Source organism: Colletotrichum chrysophilum, assembly GCF_026319265.1.
Source record: "Colletotrichum chrysophilum strain AFK26 chromosome Unknown scaffold_103, whole genome shotgun sequence".
NCBI classification, from domain to species: domain Eukaryota; kingdom Fungi; phylum Ascomycota; class Sordariomycetes; order Glomerellales; family Glomerellaceae; genus Colletotrichum; species Colletotrichum chrysophilum.
The window spans coordinates 129276-152858 of record NW_026517390.1 but is presented as its reverse complement, the minus strand read 5'-3'; the positions used below and the strand labels follow the sequence as shown (position 1 = coordinate 152858).

General features: G+C 53.2%; 6 protein-coding genes across 6 annotated transcripts; 2 read left to right on the top strand and 4 right to left on the bottom strand.

Annotated features, from left to right (window-relative positions):
* Positions 1-365: 365 nt before the first annotated feature.
* Positions 366-2151, bottom strand: COL26b_010066 (uncharacterized protein; the record flags this gene model as incomplete). The annotated part of the gene is made up of 2 exons (XM_053182777.1): positions 366-485; positions 559-2151. The coding sequence occupies 2 exons, from the start codon at positions 2149-2151 to the stop codon at positions 366-368; spliced, it is 1713 nt and encodes a 570-aa protein (XP_053033313.1).
* A 752-nt stretch (positions 2152-2903) lies between these two features.
* COL26b_010065 (uncharacterized protein) lies at positions 2904-4694 on the top strand (the record flags this gene model as incomplete). The annotated part of the gene is made up of 3 exons (XM_053182776.1): positions 2904-3082; positions 3150-3914; positions 4001-4694. 3 exons carry the CDS (start codon positions 2904-2906, stop codon positions 4692-4694), a joined length of 1638 nt encoding a protein of 545 aa, XP_053033312.1.
* A 4232-nt stretch (positions 4695-8926) lies between these two features.
* COL26b_010064 (uncharacterized protein) lies at positions 8927-10078 on the top strand (the record flags this gene model as incomplete). Its single annotated transcript, XM_053182775.1, has 2 exons — positions 8927-9232; positions 9284-10078. The coding sequence occupies 2 exons, from the start codon at positions 8927-8929 to the stop codon at positions 10076-10078; spliced, it is 1101 nt and encodes a 366-aa protein (XP_053033311.1).
* Positions 10079-10924: 846 nt separating this feature from the next.
* Positions 10925-11882, bottom strand: COL26b_010063 (uncharacterized protein; the record flags this gene model as incomplete). The annotated part of the gene is made up of 2 exons (XM_053182774.1): positions 10925-11745; positions 11807-11882. 2 exons carry the CDS (start codon positions 11880-11882, stop codon positions 10925-10927), a joined length of 897 nt encoding a protein of 298 aa, XP_053033310.1.
* Positions 11883-12715: 833 nt separating this feature from the next.
* Positions 12716-20657, bottom strand: ALT5 (Highly reducing polyketide synthase alt5; the record flags this gene model as incomplete). Its single annotated transcript, XM_053182773.1, has 7 exons — positions 12716-13528; positions 13581-19224; positions 19274-19815; positions 19869-20023; positions 20074-20187; positions 20241-20374; positions 20434-20657. The coding sequence occupies 7 exons, from the start codon at positions 20655-20657 to the stop codon at positions 12716-12718; spliced, it is 7626 nt and encodes a 2541-aa protein (XP_053033309.1).
* Positions 20658-21863: 1206 nt separating this feature from the next.
* ALT4 (FAD-linked oxidoreductase alt4) lies at positions 21864-23554 on the bottom strand (the record flags this gene model as incomplete). Its single annotated transcript, XM_053182772.1, has 5 exons — positions 21864-22128; positions 22196-22593; positions 22646-22998; positions 23095-23362; positions 23420-23554. The coding sequence occupies 5 exons, from the start codon at positions 23552-23554 to the stop codon at positions 21864-21866; spliced, it is 1419 nt and encodes a 472-aa protein (XP_053033308.1).
* Positions 23555-23583: the final 29 nt, after the last annotated feature.

Here is a 23583-nt window from a genome sequence, read left to right as displayed (position 1 = left end):
ACTGTCTTCCTATTCACAGAACTCTAGGTAGAGGAAGGAAGCTCAAATATGCGCCCGTAATTTCAAAATCACCCTATCCTTCATGATTGTGCTGTGCCCTGGAACTTGCTTCAAGCCTCCCTTAGCCCTTAGATGACGAAGCGCCATTAACACACGGGTGCTGCTGATTCAAAATAAGGGAAAAAAAAGAAGAAACAGTGTTGATTCAAGGATGACTGGATACACCCGATTTCAGCCAGTAAATTCTCTTATAATATGCCGTCTAAATGAATTCCCTGTCCCTGAGCCCAACCTGAACGCCTGCTAAACCCTGTGTTCACTTCAAAGATGGCCCGTCCGCTTCTGGGGCTTCTCTACAAGCCGTCTCATTTCGGAATCCTCAACGGATGCGCCTCCGTATTGAAGACGAAGTCGTCCAAGCTTACCAAGTCAAGGGGTGAGAAAATAAGGTAGAAGTATTTCAAGGTTTCCGAAAGCCAGAAGCTCTGTGAAAGCAAGGGTCAGCTCTCAAGAATTCAATGATGCACAGCCTAAACATTGGAAAAGAATGAAACAAACCTCCATGGAATCTATCTTGTGAGTCTTCTCGGGGGGGACAGTTACATCAGCGATGGCTGAGTTGGCATACTCTGTCCCAGTCGCCTTGATGATGGACTGGAACATGCGCCATGCAATGTCTTGCAAATCTTGCTTCCCAGTCATCCTATAGAGGAGGAAGACGCTCTCAATGGCCTCGGGTCGCAGGATGTACCTGGGGTCACGAGCATTCCTGAAACCCTTCTTCAGTCTCTTGTCACCATCTTGCTCCCACTTCTTCTCATCCCAGGGGCACTTGTCTTTCACCGAGAAGCACCCAATGAGATCGAAGATTTCCGGCATGATGCCAGTCGGCATCGCGTCGTAGGCCCAGGCACAGCCGCGAGCCACACGGTCACCAAGGTCGACGTGGTCATCGATAGAAAAGAGCTTTCCGCCCAGTCCTAGCATTCCACCAACGAAGCAAGACAGATGTTGGCCTTCAGCGACATGGTCGATTCTGTCGGAGTGTACGTAAACATCTCCTGCGAAGAGAATGTTGGCGTTGTCCGGTGTCATCGGCCGGAAGAGAATGTGCTGCTCCACGATCGTCATGGCACCAATGTACATCTTCTCAAAAGATTTGTCCAAGCCGCCCATAAGAGCGTACATCTTCGGCAGATACTCGTACAAAGAGTCTGCGAGGGCACCCAGGGTGAATCCGTTGTCGTCAACGCGCTCATTCTGGAAGTCAATCATCTTCGGCCACATTCCAGGAAGCTTGGACTGAAACTGAGTGCGTTCGAGGAAGCGATTGATGCGGTTCACCGCATCGAAGTACTTCATATCTCCCGTAAGTTGCGATAAACGAGTAAACTCGAGAGAGAGCGAACATGGAGAAGCTGATGGATCGTGGGTGCCTGCGAGCTGAGCTCCCTTGGTGGCGTCTTCGAAATTCAACCAGAATCCCGGGATACGATTGGGCGTATCAAAGCCCATGTACAGCATATCTCCCAGCTCCTTCGCCTTCTCCAAGAGAGCAATCTCTCCACTGAGATCGAAAGCACTTAAAAGGCCTCCCAAATGACGGATCGTGGTTTCGAACATATTGGCACTCTTCTCCGCTGTCTTTGCCCAATCCATTTGGACAGCAACCTCGGCCGCCGCGTAAAACTCCTCCTTGAAGCCCATGATCCACAAAGTGTCTAGCGAGTCCACGAGCGACGCCGCCCATCCTCCGAAAGTATCTTTCGCGCCCGCAGTGACCGGCGCGAGCTCGTCCCGCATCCACGCATAACGCTTGTAGCTATCGTAGCTCTTCTTGAAGACGTCTCGGACGGCTTTCTGGCGCTTGGGTGCCTCGGGGTGCGGATTCGCGACGCCAAAATCATGCTGAATTCGAGGAAGCTTGAGCGGATTGCCAGTCGGAAGAGACGTAAAAGGAGTTGACACGGGATGGAATTGGCGCGCAGTTGTCCAATTGAACGAGCTCGGTTTGAACTGAATGTTGTGCTGGATTGGTCTTGGCGCGCTCTGGGACGCAGATAGCCAGTATGGGTTGTAGACGAAGAGAATTAGGATGAATGCTGTCACGACAACAAAGGCGAGCCGTGGCGGCCGGCGAGGAACGATCATGGCGCTGTCGGATGGCACTTTGGACCAGGTGAACAACTTTGAGATGAGATGTCCATCTCGGAACAGCGACCGAACGGGAACATCGGTAGAAATGTAGTCGGCCAAAGTTGGCGCATCTGTCAGAGAACAGGGATTTGCGAAAGCTTGAGGGTCTCATGCAAGAAAAGCATTGAAGGTAGCATCTATAATTGGCTCGTTGGTGCCTGCGGAGCAATGATTTTTTGGTGCAACGGGCGCTTAGGCAGCCTGGCGATGGGCAGATCGGCGGCTGCTGGCATGAGGGGTTCTAACAATCTTGTTATTGTTTTGTTAGCAAATCTGTTATGCGCAGCTTCTCGCACCCCCGGCGCGAGCTAACTTAATTTCGACGCCGCCCCCTTGCTCCCTCCCCTGCTTTCGACATCCCTAGTTCCAACACACAGTTATTTTACAGTGCGTAGGACTTTCCACGATATTGTCGGATGCAGGTCGGGTTGTTCATCTTGGCAAGGAGCAATTTCCTGTTGGTTTGCCCCGAAGGCGCGAATCCTCCGCGCGTGATTTGTTATGGCGGTCTGCATCCAATGGGTTCCAACAAGGCCCAACCAACCGGTGATTAAGGACGCAATGTAACCCGCTTCCCAAGTTTCGGCGCCCTCTCTTTGTCTTTTTACCTCCGCCAGCCGATCGACTTGAACCAATTTTCCCGACGTTTACTTCGTATTTTCTCTCAACACTTATCACTCAACTTTCATCATGCTTGTATAGGAAACATGTATGGACTTATCATTGGTCTTGGGGCGACACTGGCACTGGCATCGTGTGATGTCGAGCCTGTGGCTCTGCCGATCCAGGATGTTCAAGTTGATCCGAACGTGCCAGACTCCTACATGAGAGGCATGCCAGCCAAACTTGGAACACCTTCGCAGAATATTGTCATGCTACCCTGGGCGTGAGTTCGCACTATCTCTAACAATTCGACCCAGCCAACATGATATACTAACAGTTTCCAACGCCAGCGAACTGAACAACACTTGGATCTACAACACGAACCCGAACTGTGACTCTTCCATAATATGGAACGATGAAATTTGCGAAGTTAGAAGGGGAAACCTGTTTCGAGAAGACGATTCGACAACGTTTATCAAAGCTACCGACATCGTATCAGCCGGTGGTGCACCGGAGGAAATCACTACCGCCGGTACCGAGATTGGGGTCAAGAAACTCATTTCTACGAGTATTGGCGGGAATGATGATCTCGACATTGGTTCCACGAGTCTAAACAACACACCGCTCGGCATCCCAACATTAAGATGGGACAACGGGTACACCATGCTCCACGCTCTCGGCCTCGGTGCCAATTCGACGTATCTTACGTCCCTGGCACAAGCGAGTCAACTTGGATCCCGAGTGTGGTCAATATTTTGGGGTCGCATGTGGTCCAACAACAACATCGACGGTTCGCTTGTGTTGGGTGGCTACGACTCGGAGAAAGTGACGGGGAAGAATTTCACCCAACGTCTAGATTACAGTGAATCAACAGGCTGCTGGACGGGAATGAAGGTTACGGTCACGGATGTCCAAGTCAATTTTCGGGATGGAAGCGACAAGAGCATCATGCCACTGAACACAGCACTGCAATGCTGCATCGTGCCCCACAGACATCTCCTCTGGGAGGCCCCCGGAACATTCGTTGATGCGTTTGAGAACGTCACCAATTCGAAGGATACCGGTGTTTCTTTCGGCCTTCACTGGTCGGCTCGGACGTTCGCTGCAGGGGATGCGTAAGTAACAATATTCTTCGTCGAGTCCTCCTTACTTTCCCCTGCGGGCATGAAGTATGAAAACATGCAGCTAACTTCTCGTGCAGATTTGATGGAGACCTGACTTTTTATCTCAGCTCCGGACTTCAAGTCAGAGTGCCAAACAACCAGTACATCGTCCCGTATGTCGATATTGAACGAAATGGTTCCCGCTCTATCAGCAAGTCAACAAAGGAGCTTCTCATTAGCGGTCTGTCTGATCAGCCTGCTACATTGGGTCGCTACTTCCTCACTGCCGCCTACCTCATGGTAGATCATGACTCCGAGACATTCACAATGTGGCAAGCAAATCCTACAACACGAAGCTCCCTCGTCAAAGTCACTAGTGATAAGTCAAACTGCGGGAAGCCCCAGACATCGCGGGTAGCCGTTTTCCCTACAAGCACTGCAACTTCAGGGTCCGATGCCAGCGGTGGGTCGTCATCATCCGGAGATCAAAGTGGTCTTAGCACGGGCGCCATTGCTGGAATAGCTGTGGGAGGAGTTGCAGGTCTTGCTGCGGTAGGGTTAGGTATCTTCTGCTTCCTCCGAGCGAAGAAGCGCAAGGCAGTTCCATCCATGCCTCCCCCTTACAATCCAGAATACACTACTGCAATGGCCCAGGAGGCTTGGCCTAAGTACGGTCATACGCAGGGCACGTCTTACGAGGTACAAGGGTCGCAGGGTTACCAAGCGAGCGAACTTCGGGGCCAAGATCACTTCGTTTATGAGATGGATGAGGGCAATAGTCAGCGACGTTAGGAAAAGCGGCTTCTAGCAAACAGACTTGTGTGGCTGTATGGTAGATGAACTCTTAGTATTGATGGATGTTAATGCGGTAATTGAAAGACGTGGATGACAAGAGCAACACAGTGCAATTCACATTCGGGATAAGGGAAACAAACAAAATCTCATTCGGTACAACACTGCATCAGCCGAAATGCTAAGTTTGGGCTAGGTTCTATTCCTTACGTTTACGCTCAGAGACATTGGTCCATAAGCGCGCGGCAGTCTTAGTCAGGCTTGTCGTTCGGACTCGGTTTCTTGCCGATGAAGAGACTTTTGTCTTTGCAATTGATTGCGTAGATCCAGACCATGGATGACCCCGAACATGTGGTGTTGCAAGACGGTAGTATGCCGAGGGGTTCGGTGCAACGAGCCGGTTTGCTGTTTGTTAAGACGAAACCTTACAAAGAGGTTTGGCCGATCTTGTTTCGGATACAAACTCAAATTCAGTGCGGTCTCCTCATGCCTCGACTGTCAAAACTCCTTACTGGTTCCCGGTGGTGGTGCACAGATCTCATCGGAATTGCCCGCACTCTGGTTCTTCCAGATAAAGAAATCGGTTCGCGCATCGCGCAAAGTCAAGATGAGCTGAACACCAGTTCACCAGGAATTGCACATGATTTGGAGGATTTGTATGCAAAACCCACACACCTTCTCTTCAACAACGTTTAATCTTGTTCTGCGGTAAATAAGTCACTGAGTATAAAATTCGAAAGATGTAGGTCACATCGGCATAAGGTTGAGAAAAATGTTCTTCGTGTTTGTAAGTAAAGCCAATTCTTTGGACCATTTTTCCAACACGGAATTTTGAGGCTTCCTGAAGTTGGTTTGACCTATTCGTCTGTGATGAGAGCCAAAATTTGAATACCCGACAGGCCATAGAGCGCTGCGATGTTTGTGGATACCCAGGGTGCCTCATCAGTGGGTTCAAGGACGTACGCCTCATCAATACGAGTGCTCGTCCAAGGCACGTTGGGTCCAAAGTCGCGGAATGAATCTCCATTTTCGATTTCCTCCAGTGCACGCTTGACCAGGTCAGGTCTACGAGATTCTCTGGCTGCAAAGGCCGTTAAGCGAGAATGGCCTTGACGAAGTTGAAGTTGCCCCCAACCAGATTGTCCAAATCGAGCCTCCTGTTCTGCTGCGCTGGCGCTAAAGAAAGCACAGTAGTCCAGCCAAGCTGCTCTGAATCCAGATGCCTTGGCTTGCTTGGGGAACAGCTGAAAGATCTCTGCAGCGACCTCGAACAACCCAAACATAGCGCTCAGATGGCTAACTTTCACAACTCCTTTGTTTTCAGGATCAACCAATGGAGGAGTGATGTTTCCGGTTGCCGGATCGTACGTCACATTGCCAGTGATAAAACCATTCGTCAATCTACCAATACCTTCGATAGACGCAAAGAGCTTCGTCTTGGCCTCGATCCATCCTGGTCCGAGACGCTCGTACTCGATAAGCCAAGATGCAGCCAGCGCGGCCCAATCCGTGCCGAGACTGATTTCAACACCACGTGGATCTGGTTTATAGGTTTCCCGGTCTTTACGAACCTTGCGATAAGGATCCAAGGTCAGGAAGTTTTGATCCGTCTCTAGCGTCTCTTCAAGAAGCTCTCCGACGCGTTCGTCACCGCCGGAAAGAAAGTAGAAGAAGCGGCGATAAAGCGCGTTGGATATCCGAGCCTGTTTGCAGCTATCGCTCCAATGCTGTACGCCATGTCGTGTCCCGAGGCCTTTGTAAGGCCCTGAATGATACACGTCTACCTCTCCGGTATGGCGCGTGAGGGCTTCTGCCATATTGAACACGTCCGATCGCCCGGTTCTTAGAAAGAACAGCCATAGCCATAAATCTGGCGAGAGTTCTGAATTATCCCACGCATATCCACCGACATCATAGCGCCACGTATGGCGATCAGCATCATACGTGTGCATGATGTCCCCGTGGTCCCAGAAGCCGTACCATCGACGCTGTTCGACCTGCTCTTTATAAAATTCGAACAGAAAATGAAGTCTTTTATCAACGTCAACTAAACTCTTGGCCGCTGGTTGAGATTTTGGAGACCAGTAATTGCCAAAGGCCCCGCTTGCGTGAATGGCTTCTGGGTCAGCGAACAGTTTTGGGGGGTCCCGGACATATCTGGCTAAATCTGCAAAACCTTTTGCTTCTGGCGTTGACTCGGTCGCGAAGAAGAAAAGTTCGTTCGTACGGGAAACTCCAAACGGCGATCCAAGCTCCGGCTCCCAGTCCTCATAAGTGATCTTCAGCGCGTCGAGCTGGTCGTCAAAACCCTCTTGTCCTAACCCGTCATGGTAGGGACGCAGGTCCATTGGCCCGGCTTTCGGGTCGTAAAGCCAGAGTGTCAACTCGGCTGTATCTTGTGAAGATCCAAGACCGCGCACTTCGATTCCAGTTGGGTACCGCTCCCAGAAATGTCTGGATCCAACAGCGAGCCCACCTCTGGTGGCACCACCAACGTAAACCAAGCCTCCTGCCTTTGTCCCGCTGGCTGTCTTGATCCATGGATGGCCTTCCTTCAGTCGCTTCTCAAGTGTGAAGCCGTCTGAGGAAAGCTGGTGCAGGCTGTAATCGTTCCAAGTAGGAATCCATCGGAGAGAAGCCTGCGGCAGCTCAGGATTCCATGAATCAGGGGGTGGAAGAGGTTTCCCCTGGACTTGAGCGAGTCTCGCATTCTTCCCTGGGTCTTTCCACAGCCCCGTAATACCTTGGGCGCTTTCGCCAAGTGTACCTCCTGACGCGCCGGCAAAACGAACGTGACGGTCGAAAGGGGCCTCGCGTGCTAGGGGAACTTTCAATCGCATCCCGATGCCTCGGATGAAGTCGTTATTGTTCCCGTTATACGTGATCGTGTGAACAACTTTGATAGCTTCAGATCCATAGTATAGGTAAAATCGCAATTTGAAGGGGATCCAGTCCGGGTGTGAAGCCGCCTTGGCCGAAGTGCTTCGTGAAACTTCGGAGTGCACTCCGCTTACAGCTATGACAGCACGAATTGGCCCAGCCTGCTCTAGCTCTACTTTGTCGATTTCGCAATTGAAATGGTGATATAGAATGGACGGATCCGGGATTTCGGGATCACTGATCCCAGTTTGTGAAAGCAGGACGAGGTGGCCGTCGGTCCCCACGGTGTCGCCTTTGGCATTGATGATGTCCTTGATTATTGTGGTGCCCGACTTTGGGAAAAGAGCTGTGATCTTTCCAGTCGATATTTTGATACTCTCGGAAGTTTCGTTGACGTCAATCGCAGCAGGATGGCTAGTCGCATGGGAGTCATCGCCGTCGGCTACAATATCATAAGCGCCCTCTATCTCAGTCGTCTTTGGTATGGCATGGTTAGTCCATTTGATCGTCCAGTCAGGCCAATAAGCGATCGGCCAAGTTTGCATGGAAATCGACCTGCCACTTTCTGAAGTGCACGAAAACACGGCATTCTTGGCATTGCAAGCACCTGCACGCCAAGGCACAGCGAAGGTGACCCCTGAGGCTGTCGGTGGTGTCTGTCCGAGCCACCGGACTCTCGTTTTTTGGGATGATGCCATCGTGAGTTTCGGCAATGAGATGGTTTGCCGGAAAGCCCTGTGCGGACAGCTATCTCTGACTGGCTGCAAGGTTCCGAATTGGGAAACTGCCAAATCGAGTGCCCAGCGGGAACAAGAAGCCAGCAGACGGGTTGCGGATGGCTCCGCGTCGCCAAGCCTATTGAACGGAAGGAAGAAAGGAAAACCACGGTTAATATGCAGAAGCAAGGTAGAATTGATGTTGTCATCCGGAGGATTATGGCGCGTTTGAGAGGGGTTTCGTCGGCTAAAGTCCAGCCCGGGCCGAGCAGGACATGCAGCCGGAGCGGAGCCGGACAAAGTGGAGCTTACCGATAGCTCTTATCGCTCCGGCCTAGCCCCCGGCTCCCGGGGTCCGGAACGGCCAATGACTGGCTAGACGTCATATGGCGTGCTATTGTGTGATCGACTCGACCGTTCAGTTGCATAGTCTAGCGTGCCATCGACCCATTTGCCTAAAGTTAAAAGCTTTTATGGTTAACATCTCGCGGGTCTTTCATCATTTCGGTAGCCAATGCCCCGAGACTGGCAGCGAATGTCGGAGCCTGACCGGTCGATTTCCAGTTCAATAAAGGATGCAAGATCTGCTGGAAGTCTTTCAAAAGTAACAAGATGTTATTCTCTTGCCGTAAAAATATGGTGTCCATTGGCATTGATTCGAAAAAGGAGCCAGACGTCGTTTCGACGGGCATTCCTGATCTAAAGGTCCCGACGGATGATCTCGCGGAAACGCCTGTTCAACAAGAAACCTACACGAGTTGGGGATTTGTTCGTAACAAAAGACAAAAGGCCGACCCAAACGCTATTGCTACTGTGCGCAGTGTCTTTGACAACCCGGATCTGGCCCAATTCTACCACCCTAAACCAGAATACGAGAATTACCGTGCTTTTGACCCAAATGAAAGATGGACGCACAGAGAGGAGCAAGCTGTTCGCCGCAAGGTATTCAAAACCGTACACCGAAAAATTCGTCTTCTTCTCTAACAATGAAAGGTTGATATACGCATCCTCATCTGGGTTTTGGTCATGTTCTTCGCCCTTAACATCGATCGTGGAAACCTTGGACTCGCCACAGCAGACGGTCTCGTTGACGACCTCGGCATCAGCACGAACGACTATAACAACGCGCAAAACATGTATCGCGTCGGATTCCTGATTGCCGAGTTGCCTTCACAAATGATTGGAAAGAAGATTGGCACGGACCGCTGGATCCCGACACAAATCATCCTTTGGAGTATTGCCTCCGGCGGCCAGTTCTTCATGACCAACCGCGCGGCATTCTTCGCCTGCCGATTTTTCATCGGCCTAGCTATGGGAGGCTACATTCCAGATGCACTGTTGTATCTTTCATATTTCTATAAGAACAGCGAGATGCCTATGAGGCTGGCCATCTTCTGGTTCGTCAACTCAATGTCCTCGGTCATCGCCTCCTTCATCGCCTACGGTGTCTTTAACCTTCGAGGCGTCGGAGGTCGCGAGGGCTGGCGATGGTTGTTTCTGATAGAGGCCATAATCAGCGTCACGATTGGTTTCTTGAGCTTTCTCTTCATGGTACCTGGACCTACCCAAACAAAAAGCTGGTGGAAATCGACCGGATATTTTACCGAGCGCGAAGAAAAGATCATTGTCAACCGTGTCCTGCGAGACGATCCCTCGAAAGCCGACATGCACAACAGAGAGGGGATTACACCTGCTATGCTGTGGAAGAGTCTGAAGGATTATGACTTGTGGCCGATCTATGCCATCGGAATCTTGTTCCAAATGCCCGGGGATCCTCCCGGCCAGTAACTGAACCTTTCTCTCAAAGCTATCGGTTACGATCGTTTTACTACTACCCTTCTCAATATCCCGGTGACAGTCGCCGCTAGCTGCACCATGTTGGTAAGTCCTGTCAATCCCACACACTTTACTATCTCTTGTATCGTGACTAAGACAATATTTACAACAGGGCATCACCTTCCTGACAGAATATTTCGTAAGTACACTCCCATTTTTCCAGTTCCCACTTAGCTAACATCACCAGCACCAAATATCTCTCTTCGGTCTGATCTCGCAACTCTGGTCTTTGCCGTTCTTGGTTGTGACCTATACTTCAGCACAAAGTCTCTCAAATTGGTCTCTCTACGCCGTACTATTCATGCTGCTTGCCTCCCCTTCGGTACATGCAGCTCAGGTGAGCTGGTGTTCTCGCATTAGTAACTCTGTCCGCACACGGGCAGTCAGCGCCGCGGTCTACAACATCATGGTGCAGCTCTCAGGCATAGCATCCTCAAACATTTACCGAAAGGATGACAACCCGCCGTGGTACCCAAGAGGCAACCAAAATCTCATTGCGATCAATGTTGCAGTCAATGTCTTGTATGTCCTAACGAAAGCATACTATGTTTGGAGGAACAAACAGAAGGAGCGACAATGGAATGCCATGTCAATTGAGGAGCAGCAGCAGTATCTCATCAACAACGCCGATCGGGGAAACAAGCGATTAGACTTCAGATTTGATTGCTGAAAATGTTTGGAAACTTGTTCTGTCTTCCATGAATAGAATGTACACATGGTGGTTATTTGTCTACCAAGACCATTCTAAAGCCAATAAAATGCTCATTATAGGCAGAAATCATTACTAGATATTCACAATTACAAGTTCAGAGATCTCAGATGAGTCTGGATAGTCTTAAGGGCGTTCTCGAACACATCCAACGCCCACTTTGGCTTGGTCAAATAGACACCAGCCGCCACAGCACCAACTCCCAACACCCAAGGCAACGTCTTTCGCAGACCCACGAAGATCGCCAGCTTGAAGAAGCGGTTCTGCCTCGTCCTCACACGATCAAGGTGCTCCTGTCTCTTGTTCGCCACGGGAAACGCGACTCCCTCTGGGACCTCTTTGCCAAGGAAATTGCACAGCGGCTCCCAGCCCTCCTTAAGGTTGAACTCCAATAACCTCTCTTTCGGCACCGCAGCACGCACCTCAGCATAGTGCCTCTTGTACCTCTCCTTGGCGATGGCTCTCATCTCGTTGACGTTGCGTACCCCGTAGAATCCCAGAAGGATCTTCCTCAGGGTTTGTCCACCCGCCAATCCCCAGCGGGGGCCAAGGTAGTCAATGATGAGATCCGCGCGCCACCCCCATGTCGTCTTGAAGATGGCCTCATCCATGCTCTGGAACCAGCTGTCCACGTCCCGCTCGACAAGGATGACCTTCGCTTCTGGGTACGCCTGGATGAGCTGCACGGCAAAGAAGGAGCCCATATCGGTGACGGCTTCGTATTTACCGAAGAGCGAATCCCAACTTTCGCGGGGAAAGGGCGCGCCGGTGTAAGTTGGCAGGGTGGGGAAGGTCGAGTCTGCGGCGGCGGAGAAGAGAGTCCACTCGCGGGGGGAGGAGATAGCCTGGATGCCGTGGTGAACACCGTCGTAGCCCAGTATCGTGAGGGCTTGCGTGATGGATGCAGAACCTGCCATGTTTGTCAGCCAAGGTAGCTTGAGTGCTACATGGAAACGAGATCTTGGACCTACCCGTCCTTGTCATGCCCAGTGAGAGCACCTTCATCTCTTTCGGCTGCGGAGCCGGCGCATCAGATTTGGTTGCCATGATCGGCAAGGGCTTGATGTGACGTTTGCGAAAACCTTCGAACGCAAGAGACTGACTGGAACGGCTCGGAATAGCGGCACACTCGGGCGCTTTAAGGGACTGCGGTTTACGACGAGCCAAATGGGGGACGAGTGCCGGTGGGATTTTGAATCATTTCAATCAAAATTCCATGGGGAATTCCGGAAACCGCTATCTTTCAGCACTTTCGCGGGCTGAGCACGTGGACAAGTGAAAGGTGATGGCTTCGAGTTGCAGGGGGAGCTCAGAGCCAGGAGCCCTTGTCTTGCGACTACGAGTCATGTGCGATTGTTCACGAACCTCTCACTCCAGGCCCTGGATTGTGGAGTTTTCTGACAGAACCCCATTTTCAAGGACACCCCTGACTCTATGGTTCCCTGCAGTTCCTGGAGGTGAGAGTTCATCGGGAGGTGAGAGACGGCGAGGAAACACCAAAGTTGAGATGGAAGCATCTACAAACGTCGGGAGCCTCCGACACTTACGAATGACACGATTCATGAGAAATCTTACTATGGCGAAAAAACCTACTTCGAAGAGTGCTATCACGACCGACTCGAACAATCACTTATCGAGATTCATGAGAGCTAACCTTCACTATGAGGTTCCTATGAAGAGGTCACATTGGGAATTTGTCTCAACTCACACTTATTCAATCTCCAAGAATAGCTTCTCCTTGTAACTTATACTTCAAATGAAAATAAACATTTGAAAACTAATATCAGACGTCGTAACAAAGCAAGACGCTACCGAATGCGGAAGAAAACCAAACCAAGTCCTAAGCCTCAAACTCCTATCTTATGCCAATTTCAACAAAATTATGAAGACTCTTGAACCAAGAGCTTGCTCTTGCCTGCCAAATCCGCAGCAAGCTGTCTCATGGGGATATTCGCCATGATATCAAACACACTGACCTCCACCGCCACCTCCTTCGCAATCCAGTTGCGCACCTCAACCGCAACCAGACTGTCAACACCGTACGCGCTAAGGGGCTTGCCGGCATCGACATCATCCTCGGGCATCATCATCAACTTGGCCAAGCGCTGCACCAGCGCAGAAGTAATCAGGTGCACAGCCTCGTCGTCCACCTTTCCGCACCGCGAGAGCTCGTCACGCAGGGAGATCGCAGCCCCGCCGGCAGCACCAGCACCGGCAGCCGTCTTGCGAAGGCCGGCGAAGCGCTGGTCCTGGATCCAGTACCAGGCGTCGTCATGTTCGTTGAAGGGCAGACCGCACATGACCTGGGGCGGGTGGGCATCGGTGCCCTCCAAGGCGGTCGCCATGAGGCCGTGGAGGTCGCTCTTGTGCATGACCTTGAGACCCATGGCCTTGACGTGGTCGACGTATTCGTCGTGCTCAGCGACGAAGCCGACACTGAGGAGGTAGCCGATGTCGATTGTCAGGGCGCGCAGACCCAGGCTACGGCGGTAGGAGGCGAAGTAGTCTTGGAAGATGTTGCCGCAGCCGTAGTTGCCCTGTCCGCGGTGGCCCATGACACCAGCCAGAGAGCTGAGCATGACGAAGAAGTCGAGGTCACGAGGAAGCAGCTCGTGGAGGTTCCAGGTGCCGTGGACCTTGGGGCCGACGGTGGTTCGGACATGGTCCGCCGTCATCTTGTCAAAGAGGGTATCCTGCGACTGTGTTAGTCAACTATGACGATACGAAGAGTTGAGGTGTACTTACACGAAGGACCATGGCACCGGTAACGCATCCCTTGATTTCAGGAACGTTCTTAGACTTGAGGTCGGCCAGAACCTGCTGAAGAGCAGCCTTGTTACCAACATCGCAGTCGTAAGCGTAGGTGTTGGCCTCGTAAGCGCGCTGGAGCTCAGAAGCGAAGGCCTTGTTCTCCTCACTGCTGGCAGCAGAACGAGAGAGAAGGACCAAGTGCTTGGCACCCTTCTCGGCCAACCAGCGGCCAATCTCCTTGCAGATACCACCAACGCCGGAGACGACGTAGGTAGCATCAGCTTGGATGTCAACGCGAGGAGTGCGAGGCACAGCAGGAACCATGTCCGCATCGTCAACGCGCACAACGACCTTACCCATGTGTTTACCCGCCTGCATGTAGCGGAAAGCCTTCTCAACCTCGGCCATGGTAAAGAGCTGGATAGGGGCAATGGGCTTGACGGAGCCGTTGTGGATGAGCTTGGCAGTGTCCTGCCAGAGAGCAACGGCACGGGGAGTGGGGTTGTTCTCGAAGTCGAGGAGGTTGACGCCAATGTAACTCTTGTTGTCGAGGAAGGGCTTCATATCGAGACCGGTGTTGGCGAAGAGGTCGGCCTTGCCAATTTCGAGGAAACGTCCAAACTTGGCCAGGCAGTGCCAGGAGAGACGAAGAGCCTCGCCGGCGAGGGAGTTGAGGACAACATCCACACCCTGGTTGTTAGTTGCGCGCATGATGGCCTTGGCGAAGCTGGTGTCACGACTGCTGAAGATGTGGTCCTCAGGGATCCCGTACTGCTCCATAATGAGTTGCTTCTTTTCTTCAGGGCCGACGGTTGCGAAGATCTCGGCTCCCTTCTGCTGGGCGATCATGATGGCAGCCTGACCGACACCTCCGGCGGCAGCGTGGATCAGGATTTTCTCGCCCTTGCAGAGCGCACCAGCAGTGACGAGAGAGTAGTAGGCAGTCAGGAAGATGAGGGGCATGGAAGCGGCCTCTTCGAAGCTCATATGCTCAGGGACGGGGATGGCACCCTTGGCAGGGAAACGAACGTAAGTGGCGAAAGTGTCGCAGGAAGCCGTCATGACACGGTCACCAGCCTTGAAGTCGGTGACAGCAGATCCGACGCGGGTAACAACACCAGAGGCATCGACACCGAGCTTGTTCTCAGCAAGGTTGCCGAGAGCAACGAGAACATCCTTGAAGTTGAGACCGACGGCCTTGACCTCAATCTCAATCCAGTCTTCAGGCATGGGCTGGTAGTAAGTCTCATCCTCCTCCCATCGGAAGGTGTCGAGGAGACCAGGGGTCTTGATGGTAAGCTTGAGAGGACGTCCACAGCCCTTGAAAGAAACAAGCTCAGGCTGTCCCTTAGCCTCATACTTGCGCAGGGAGCCATCAACCTTGAGAGTTCTTTCGACGCGGGGAACGTAGACGAGGCTCTCACGAGCGGCGTACTCGCCGTCGAAACCGTCGCCTCGGGCATGCTCGAAGGCAACCTTGAAAACGTTCTTGGCAGCGTTCTCGACGGTGATCTTATCAGCAGTCTCAAGATCGAGGGTAGCAAGGCGGACACCGGCGTCTTCGTTGCGAATGGCTCTGGCGAGACCGACCATCAGAGACTTCATCGGGTCGGGACAGTCCATGGCTGCGCCACCAGTGATCCAGAGAGTTCCAGCAGAGCTCAAGATGACTTGGCGAAGCTTCTCCCAGTTCTCATCGGTGAGAGTGGCAAGAATGGGGCTCTCCCACTCAGCGAGGGACAGGCAGTACTTTCCGGAGACTTGCTCCTCGGTAATGGTGCTCCACTGAGCGACAGAGATGCTCTGGCCAGCACTAGCAAATTGGGCTTGGATCGCTCCGGCAAGCTTGTCAGAGCTCTCGGAGCCAGTGCTGATGACAACGAACTCAGAAGGACCAGCGACCTCCTTGGCAGGCTTGGTGGAGATGATCAGGGAGACGGGCTCCTTGGAAGCCTCACGGTCACCGCGGATGTCAACATCAACACCGGAGAATCCAGCCAGCTTGAGAGCGGTCTGCCACTCGTCAACATCAAGAAGAGGACCTCCCTTGCGGTGGTCCTCCTCTCCAAGCCACCATCCCGGCAAAGGACCCATGATGAAGCCGGAGAAAATGCGCTTGATGGTAACCTCAGACAGAACGAGGCGACCACCAGGCTTCAACAGAGACTTGCAGTGATCAAGAGTCTCCTGGATGCTCTTGGTGGCGTGGAGAACGTTGGCGCAGACAATGAGGTCGTATGTCTCATGGGTGAAACCCTGCTCGGTGGGCTCGTTCTCGATGTTCAGGGTAGTGAACTCCATGATAGAGGCATCGGTAGAGAAACGGTCGGCAGCCTTGGCGAGGAAACCGGGAGAGATATCCGTGAAAGTATACTTGGACGCCTTGGAAGATCCGTCGGCATTGCGAAGACGCTCGAGGACGTGGTATGTAGTACCACCCGTGCCGGCACCGATCTCCAGGATCTTCAGTCCAGGGCTCTTGTCGGCAATAAGGCCAACGTACTCGGCAACGTTGGTGTTGAAGCTGGTACCGAAAGCGCCACGGTAGAACGTATAGAGGAGGTCGCCCTCAGTCATGACCTGGAGGGGCTCGACCTCGTGGGAGAAGATGCGTCCCAAATTCTGACCGATGCGGTCAACCATCTGGACAGTAATGTCGCCACTGTCAGAGAGAACGATTCTCTTGCGGCAAGCCTCCATCTCAGCTTCAACCTCGGCCTCGTTCTCCGACAGAGGAGGGAACTGCTTAATGGTATCGTGCATCCACTCGACGTAGAGCTTCCAGAATCCGTCTTGGGGAACGTGAGCCTTGCCATCTTCGCTCTCCAGCCATGCGAGACAGCGGTAGATGTAGACCAAGCAGACATACTCAAGCTTGTCAAGCACAGAGTCGTCGTCCTTGCTCTTGAGCGTGCGCTTGTAGACAAGCTCCTTGATCTGAGTAGGCTCAAGAAGATCGGCATCCTCGTGCCAATACTGACCAAAGCAAGAAGCCCTGGTCTCCTGGGACTGAGACGCCTCTCCCTCACCGACCGACGCCAAAGAGACGCCGTCCATGATGATCATGGGCTCCGACTGGTCCTCGGAGATGGTGATGGAAGACTTCCAGGTGGTGTAGCTGGTCTTCTGGGCAGTGGAGCAACCATGCAGCTTGGTTCCGGGTACGGAAGAAAGCTTGGCGGACACGAAGATGCGGTCGAAGGAGAAAGGAACAACGGCCTCGCTGAGGGACTGGTCCTCTCCGCTGATGGAAGGGAACAGCAGGTGAAGGACGGAGTCGAGAGTAGCCGGGTGGACGACAGAAGGGTACTCGAAGCCCTTGGGCATGACGGCCTTGGTATCAGGAACGCTGATAACACCGTAGCTGGAGTTGGGACCGGCGAACAGCTCAGTCATGTTGCGGAAAGTCGGGCCGTACTGCATGCCAATGGTCTCGACGGTGTCGTAGAGGAAGCTGCGGGCAGGCTTCTGGCAGATCTCCTTGGCGTCGGCGAAGGACTTGGAGTAGCGCTCGTTCTCAAGGGCCAGCTCGCGCTGCATGGCGGGAGACAAAGAAGACTTGTAAGTGACAGAGACCAGACCGCGGGCGTGGACCGTCCACTCTTTGATCTCCTCGGACCAAGAGGAGACGGCGAACTCGTTGAGAGTGGCGGAGGGACCGGCCTTGGTCCCAGTGCGTCGGGGGTGCAGCTGAATCATGACCTCGATACCCTTGTCGGTGTCAGGCACTCTGAGAGCAGTGTCGATGGCAACATCGCGGAGTTCGTATCCGAAGACCTCCTCCTCAGCGTGCTCCTCAGCAAGCTGGCGAGCCGCCTCAATGGCCATGACCACGATACCAGCACCGGGGTAGAGAATGTCACCCTGCACCTTGTGCTCGCGGATCCACGGGTTCTCATTGCAACGAAGGAAGTTGCGCCAGGTAGGATCGGGAGTGCCGGGGATGCGATAACCGAGAAGATCGGTACGGGGCTTCTCCCTGAGTCTGTACTCCCGGCTGAGGTACGACTCGTCCCAGAAGGCACGTGTGTGGTTCCAGGCATAAGGAGGAAGATCGACCAGCATGTTGGGACTGTCGCTGATTTCGTTGACTCTGTTGACATCAACGACACATCCCTTGGCCCAGAGCTGACCAGCGGCTTCCAGAGCAGTCTGGACACCGTCAAACTTGCGTCTGAGAACGGTGGCATAAGACAAATCAGAGAAGCGGTCCTCGGTAGCGAAGGTGTCAAGGAGGTAGCTTCTCAAAGCAGAGTGAGGACCAAGCTCGACGAAGACGCTGGCGAAAGCCGATCTGTCGTGAGACTTGGTCTTGCCCTGGGTATGGTGCAACAGCGAGCGAACGGCGCCGACGAAGTTGACGGGGGAGACCAGGTTGTCAACCCAGTAAGAAGGCTTCATCTGCTCAGGCTCAACGACCTCGCCCGTAACGGAAGAGAAGAGAGGGATATCAGAGGAGCTGTGGGGAATGCCAGCGAGAGCAGACTCGTAGGCTTGTCTGGCAGCCTCCATGTGGAAAGAGTGGTAGGCAACGTCGATGCCCAGACGCGTGCAGGGAATCTGAGCCTCCTTCAGAGCCTCCTGCAATTCGTCGATGGCGGTGCCATCACCAGACACGGTGCACGACTTGGGACTGTTGAAGCAGCCCACAATAGCCTTGCCATTCTTGAGAGACTCGAGATGCTCGGTGATGCTCTCGGCACTAGTAGAGACAGCCAACATGCCACCCTCCTGGGATACAGTCTTGGAAACCTGACCTCTCAACCAGGCGATCTTGACGGCGGCCTCATGGTCGATGTAACCAGCGCAGTACGCAGCAGCGATCTCACCACTAGAATGACCCACGACAGCAACAGGCAAAACTCCCCAAGACTTCATGAGGTCAACAAGCGCAACCTGCAGAGCAGTGCAGGCGGGCTGACTGTAATCAGCGAAGCGTAGGTTGCACTCGGCCTCGGGGCGGCTGAGCTCCTCAGTCAGGTTCCATGTGCATCCGAGAGCCTTCAGGGCGGTCTCGGAGCGGAGCATACTGTCGCGGAACACCTTATAGACGGACAGACCCTTGCCCATCTTGAAGTACTGGGCACCTTGGCCGGTGAAGACAAAGGCGACACGGGGAACAGTGGAGTTTGAAGAGCGAATGACGGCGGGAATGGTGTCCAAGTTCTCCTGTAGAGTGGCAACGTCGGAGGCAATGGCGAAAGACTTCCACGGCAGAGCGGTTCTCTTGGAAGCCATGGTGTAAGCGAGGTCGTTCATGTAGGTGGATGATGTTGAAGTCTTCGTCTCGAGATATTCACTGAGACGCTCGACGTTGCGCTTGACACCCTCTTGGTCGTTGGAAGAAAGGACAATGAGCTTGGGAGTGGGCTCTGTCTCGCTGGCGGTGCTTCCGGTACCGTCGTCAGAGGTGGAAGACTTGGGGAGGAGAGGGCGAGAGACGGTGGCGTGACGTCCGGGGAGGCCATGGCGGAAGAGGTAAGAAGCAGCGTCCTCGAGAATAACGTGAGCGTTGGCACCTCCAAATCCGAAGGAGTTGATGCTGGCTCTGCGAGGGCCAGTGCTGGGCCAGACTGTCAGAGTCTGGGGAATCTTGACCTTATCAGGAAGCTCGATCTGGGGGTTGAGCTCCTCGAACCTGTGATTCTGGTTAGATCTAACCTAAGTATTGTATCGTAGAGACTTACCAAAGGTTCTGGGGAATGAGACCCCTCTCGATGGCAAGAGCAGCCTTGATGACACCGGCGACACCAGCAGCACCCTCCAAGTGTCCGATGTTGGTCTTGACTGAACCCACATAGAGCTCAGACTTGCGGCCGGGCTGGTCGCCGATGGTGTTCAGGATGGCGCGCGCCTCCAACGGGTCACCAGCCTGGGTACCGGTGCCGTGGGCCTCGACATAGCCCGTCTCCGCCGGGTCAACGCCAGCGTTGCGATACGCCGTGCGGATAAGAGCCTGCTGGGCCTCGCTGTTGGGCAGAGAGATACCAGGTGTCCTGCCGTCCTCGTTGGCTGCCGACGCCAACACGACGGCACGGACGGTGTCGCCGTCGCGGAGGGCAGCGTCGAGGGGCTTCAGTATGGTGACGCCGAAACCTTCACCACGGGCGAAACCGTTGGCGTTGGCGTCCCACATCTTGGACTTTCCCTCGGGGGAGAGAATCTTGGCGGCACCGAGGAGAATAGACATGTCCGGGCCGAACATAAGGTTGGCGCCGGCGACGACACTCTGTGGTCAAGATGTTAGTGAATACATGATACACGATCTCGATGCCAACTTACCATTTCCGCCTCTCCAGTACGAATACTCTGGCAAGCCAGATGGAAGGCTGTCAAACTTGAAGAGCAAGCAGTATCGATAGTCATAGAAGGTCCTCTCAGGTTGTAGAACCATGACAGGCGATTTGAGGCCAGGGAGGAAGACAGTCCAGTAGCGTCTAAGCTATGTCAGTTTTCACTCTTCATACAATAGATATGGATGTCTCACGGTAGATGGATGGTCCCTCGTTATCACGGGCTTGCAGGTTAGGAAAGTCACCGGTAAAGGTACCGATGTAGCACGAAGTTTGTGTTCCTGAGACATCTTCCAGTCTCAGTCCAGCTGCGAAGATGTCAGCGCAAGATCATATGTATCGAGTCTTTTGCTCGGAATACCATTCTCGAAGCCTTCGTAGGTGGCTTCCAAAAGCATGCGATGTGTGGGGTCCATGGCCTTGGCCTCTTTGGGTGTGACGGAGAAGAATGGGGCGTCAAAGACCTTGAAGTCTTGCTTGAGGAAGTGTGCGTGCCTGGCAAAAGCGATGAGTATAGTGTCGCGTGACCTGCATTGCTGACGGAAGCCACTCACCTGGGCTGGATGCTGCCCAGCCTCTCGGGGTCGGGGTGGTAGAAGCCGTCAACATTGTAGCGGTCCTTGGGGATCTCGGAACGTGCAGAGCGCGCATCAACGAGCATCTGCCAGAACTTCTCCGGGTCAGAAGCATCGCCGGGAGCTCTCAGGCCAATACCGATGATGGCAATCGGCTGGCTGGTGGGGTCGGCCTGACCAGTGGCCTCTTGGATGAAAGGCATGATGAATGGTTGATTGTGAGGGAAAGAGAAGGACTATTACAAACGAAGACGACTATTGGGTATCTTTGGGGGTGTTGGGAAGGGCAGCGTGGGAGGCAAGGTGGCTAGAGAAGGTCCAAAGACGAGGAAACAGATTTTGAAGGGCATATGGGCAAGATATCTTCTCATCAACATCTCTGCGTGCTCAACTCGGAGCTTTCCGCGCGATTGATCCATCAGATTCCGTGTGCTAAAGATCTTGACCCCCATGTCCTGATAACGGCTCAAGTTTCCAAAACGCGACATCTTCTCCAGAGATCCGGCTCCCGCTGCTCCATCAAAATCAACGGGTTCAAGTGGCAATCCAATGCGAGCAGATTTTCCAAGCACGTTCTACGAAAATGAGCAGCTCTCCTATGGGGGCCTGCGTCGTAGCGGTGACAGACCGACACACCGGAGTAACTCCCGGACTCTTGGCGATACCCGTTCCACAGCCCGATCGGTCAGGGTCCTGCCAAGAGCGGTTCAAATCCGGGGGACGTTTGAGAATGGATCGTCTCCATTGTGGAAAAGTCGACTGCCAAAGTGGTTGAGGGGCCCTAGCTGTGCCGTTGAACTGGGGCTCTTCCGGATGGGTCTGCGAGGTTCTTGATATTGCTTGCGGGGCCGTGATACACAGCAATGACTCGGGACCTTAACACACCCCCTACTATTGCTGGAACGATTGGCGAAGACCCGACACCATGGTAATAAGACATTCCGGTTCTCGTGAGCACGTGGGGGATTTCTATCGTTGTCCTCCAGTAGCGATGTTCATAGAGGCTGCATTGCCGCCGGCATTGCTTTCTCGTTTGTGACGCGTCTCTCGTCGGCTCCCGCCCGCTGCTGTGTTTGCTCGCGGGGGAGATCGGAACATGGCACCCCTGGCGGTGGAGAGATAGCTTCCAGTCCGATTTCGCAATTCTCGAAAACACCGAGGCCGTCTGTGGATGTTGGGAATGGATTTGCTGTGGCATTTGACGTTGAATTACGAGTGAGTTCAAGAGACTATGTTCAGAAAGTTAGACCCTCCAAACACTGCCAAATAGCGAAAGAATCAAAGGGAATTGTGTAGTCTTTGTGACGTTTGCAATTTGCATAAGGCGAATAATATCTATGCCATGTGGTATTCAAAACTCTATTCAATTACCAAAGAAACTCAATCTCTGAACTTCTGAACGGAACGCATTATTCCACCAATGGCTGGTACCAGCGAAACACATTATCGGGATCGTAAATCTTCTTCAACGCTCGCAACTTCTCCAACCTCCAGGGCTCGTAACCGTACAACGCCTCTGCGGGATCCTTCATCGTAGATGTTGTGTTGCCATAATTGACGTATTGCTGTAGTCGGCCGTATCCGGAAGTGGCGATGAATTCCTTCTTCCACTTGTCGAGATGAGCTTCGAATGGTTCTCTGTTCTCCAGTTTGATCGGGGTTGCCATCAACATTCTGTCCCAAGCACTGTCAGTTACTTCTCTTTCGGCCTAACATGCCCACTAGTATAGTTGCAACTCACAAGAAATGGTTCGATCCCCAACGCCAGGGGAAAGCCGTCGCCTCATCCGGAAGCTCCCTGACCTTCTGGTGCGGCAGACACTCAAACATGGCTCCGAAAAAGCCCTTCCCAGCCCACTCCTCGTTCATAGACTTGACGGTCTCGAAGAAGGCCTTGGTGGTTTTGAGATCGAACTTCTCAACGCAGGCGGCGCCCATCATCTTGTTCGGGGCCAGAGACCAGACTTCGGGCTTGCTGAGGATCTTATTCTGTCCTTTGTATGTTGTCCAAGGGAGGTCTGCCCAATCGGTCGTGACCTTGCCGCTGTTCAGCACGGGATCGAGCTTTTCGAATCGGGCGACCCAGGGATCTGCGTCGGCTTCGTTTCCGGACCAGACAAGGTTGACGAGAATGTGATGCTAGTCCAGAAAGTCAGCAACCGTCCAAGACCGGTGTAAGACGGATTCTCACCTTTCTGCCGCCATCAGACTGCCGAATCCACAAGATGAAGATGGCCAGCTCGGCTGGCATTTCCTCATGAACACTGTTCAGCGTCTCAAAGACAGCGTCGCACTGGTCGACAGTGTACTCTAAATCCCAGGTGTAGTGAATACCCTTATTCGCCTGCGGGTAAACGCGGAACGTTGCCTCCAGCGCAATACCAAAGTTGTGACCGGCGCCACGGATGGCCCAGAACAAATCGGGATTTGTCTCTTGTGAGACCACCACGACACTACCATCGGCGAGGACTATCTTGCAAGACACCATGTTGTCGTGCAAGAAACCGTACTTGCCCTGGAGCCGACCCAGTCCGGCCCCAAAAGCTACGCCAATGACGCCCGTTGTCGGGCAAGATCCCACGTCTTTGCGGCGTCAACGAGACTGAACAACCTTCAATCGAGACAAGCGAGACTACTCACTAACTTCCATCCCAACAGACTGAAGGAACTTGACGAAATCGTCTGTGATCACACCACCTCCTACCGTGACTTGTCGATTCTCGGCATCGAAGCTGAGCTTGTTCAACGATCGCATGTCGATCAGGATGCCGTTTTTGAGATGTCGCATCGTCGTCGTGACGGCATGGTGTCCGGAACGCGGGGCAAAGGGAACGCCCTTGCTTTTCGCGTACTTGACGATCTCGATCACATCGTCGTCACAACCTGGTGAGATGGACACCAGGTAAGTCTTGAATGCTCACGTTAGCCGTTCTTCTCGATCAAAAGGCGGAGCTTTTTGTCTTACCGGCCGCTCATAGTCAGTGAACCGCAAGTTCGACTTGTTGAACCCGTCAGATTCAGGCCAGTGGAGGATCGCTTCAGCACTAAGCTTCGGCACCAGCTCTTGCTGGATTCTCTCTCTGTCTGCCGCGGTGGTCATCTTGAGATCTTTTCTTGGCGTTCACAAAG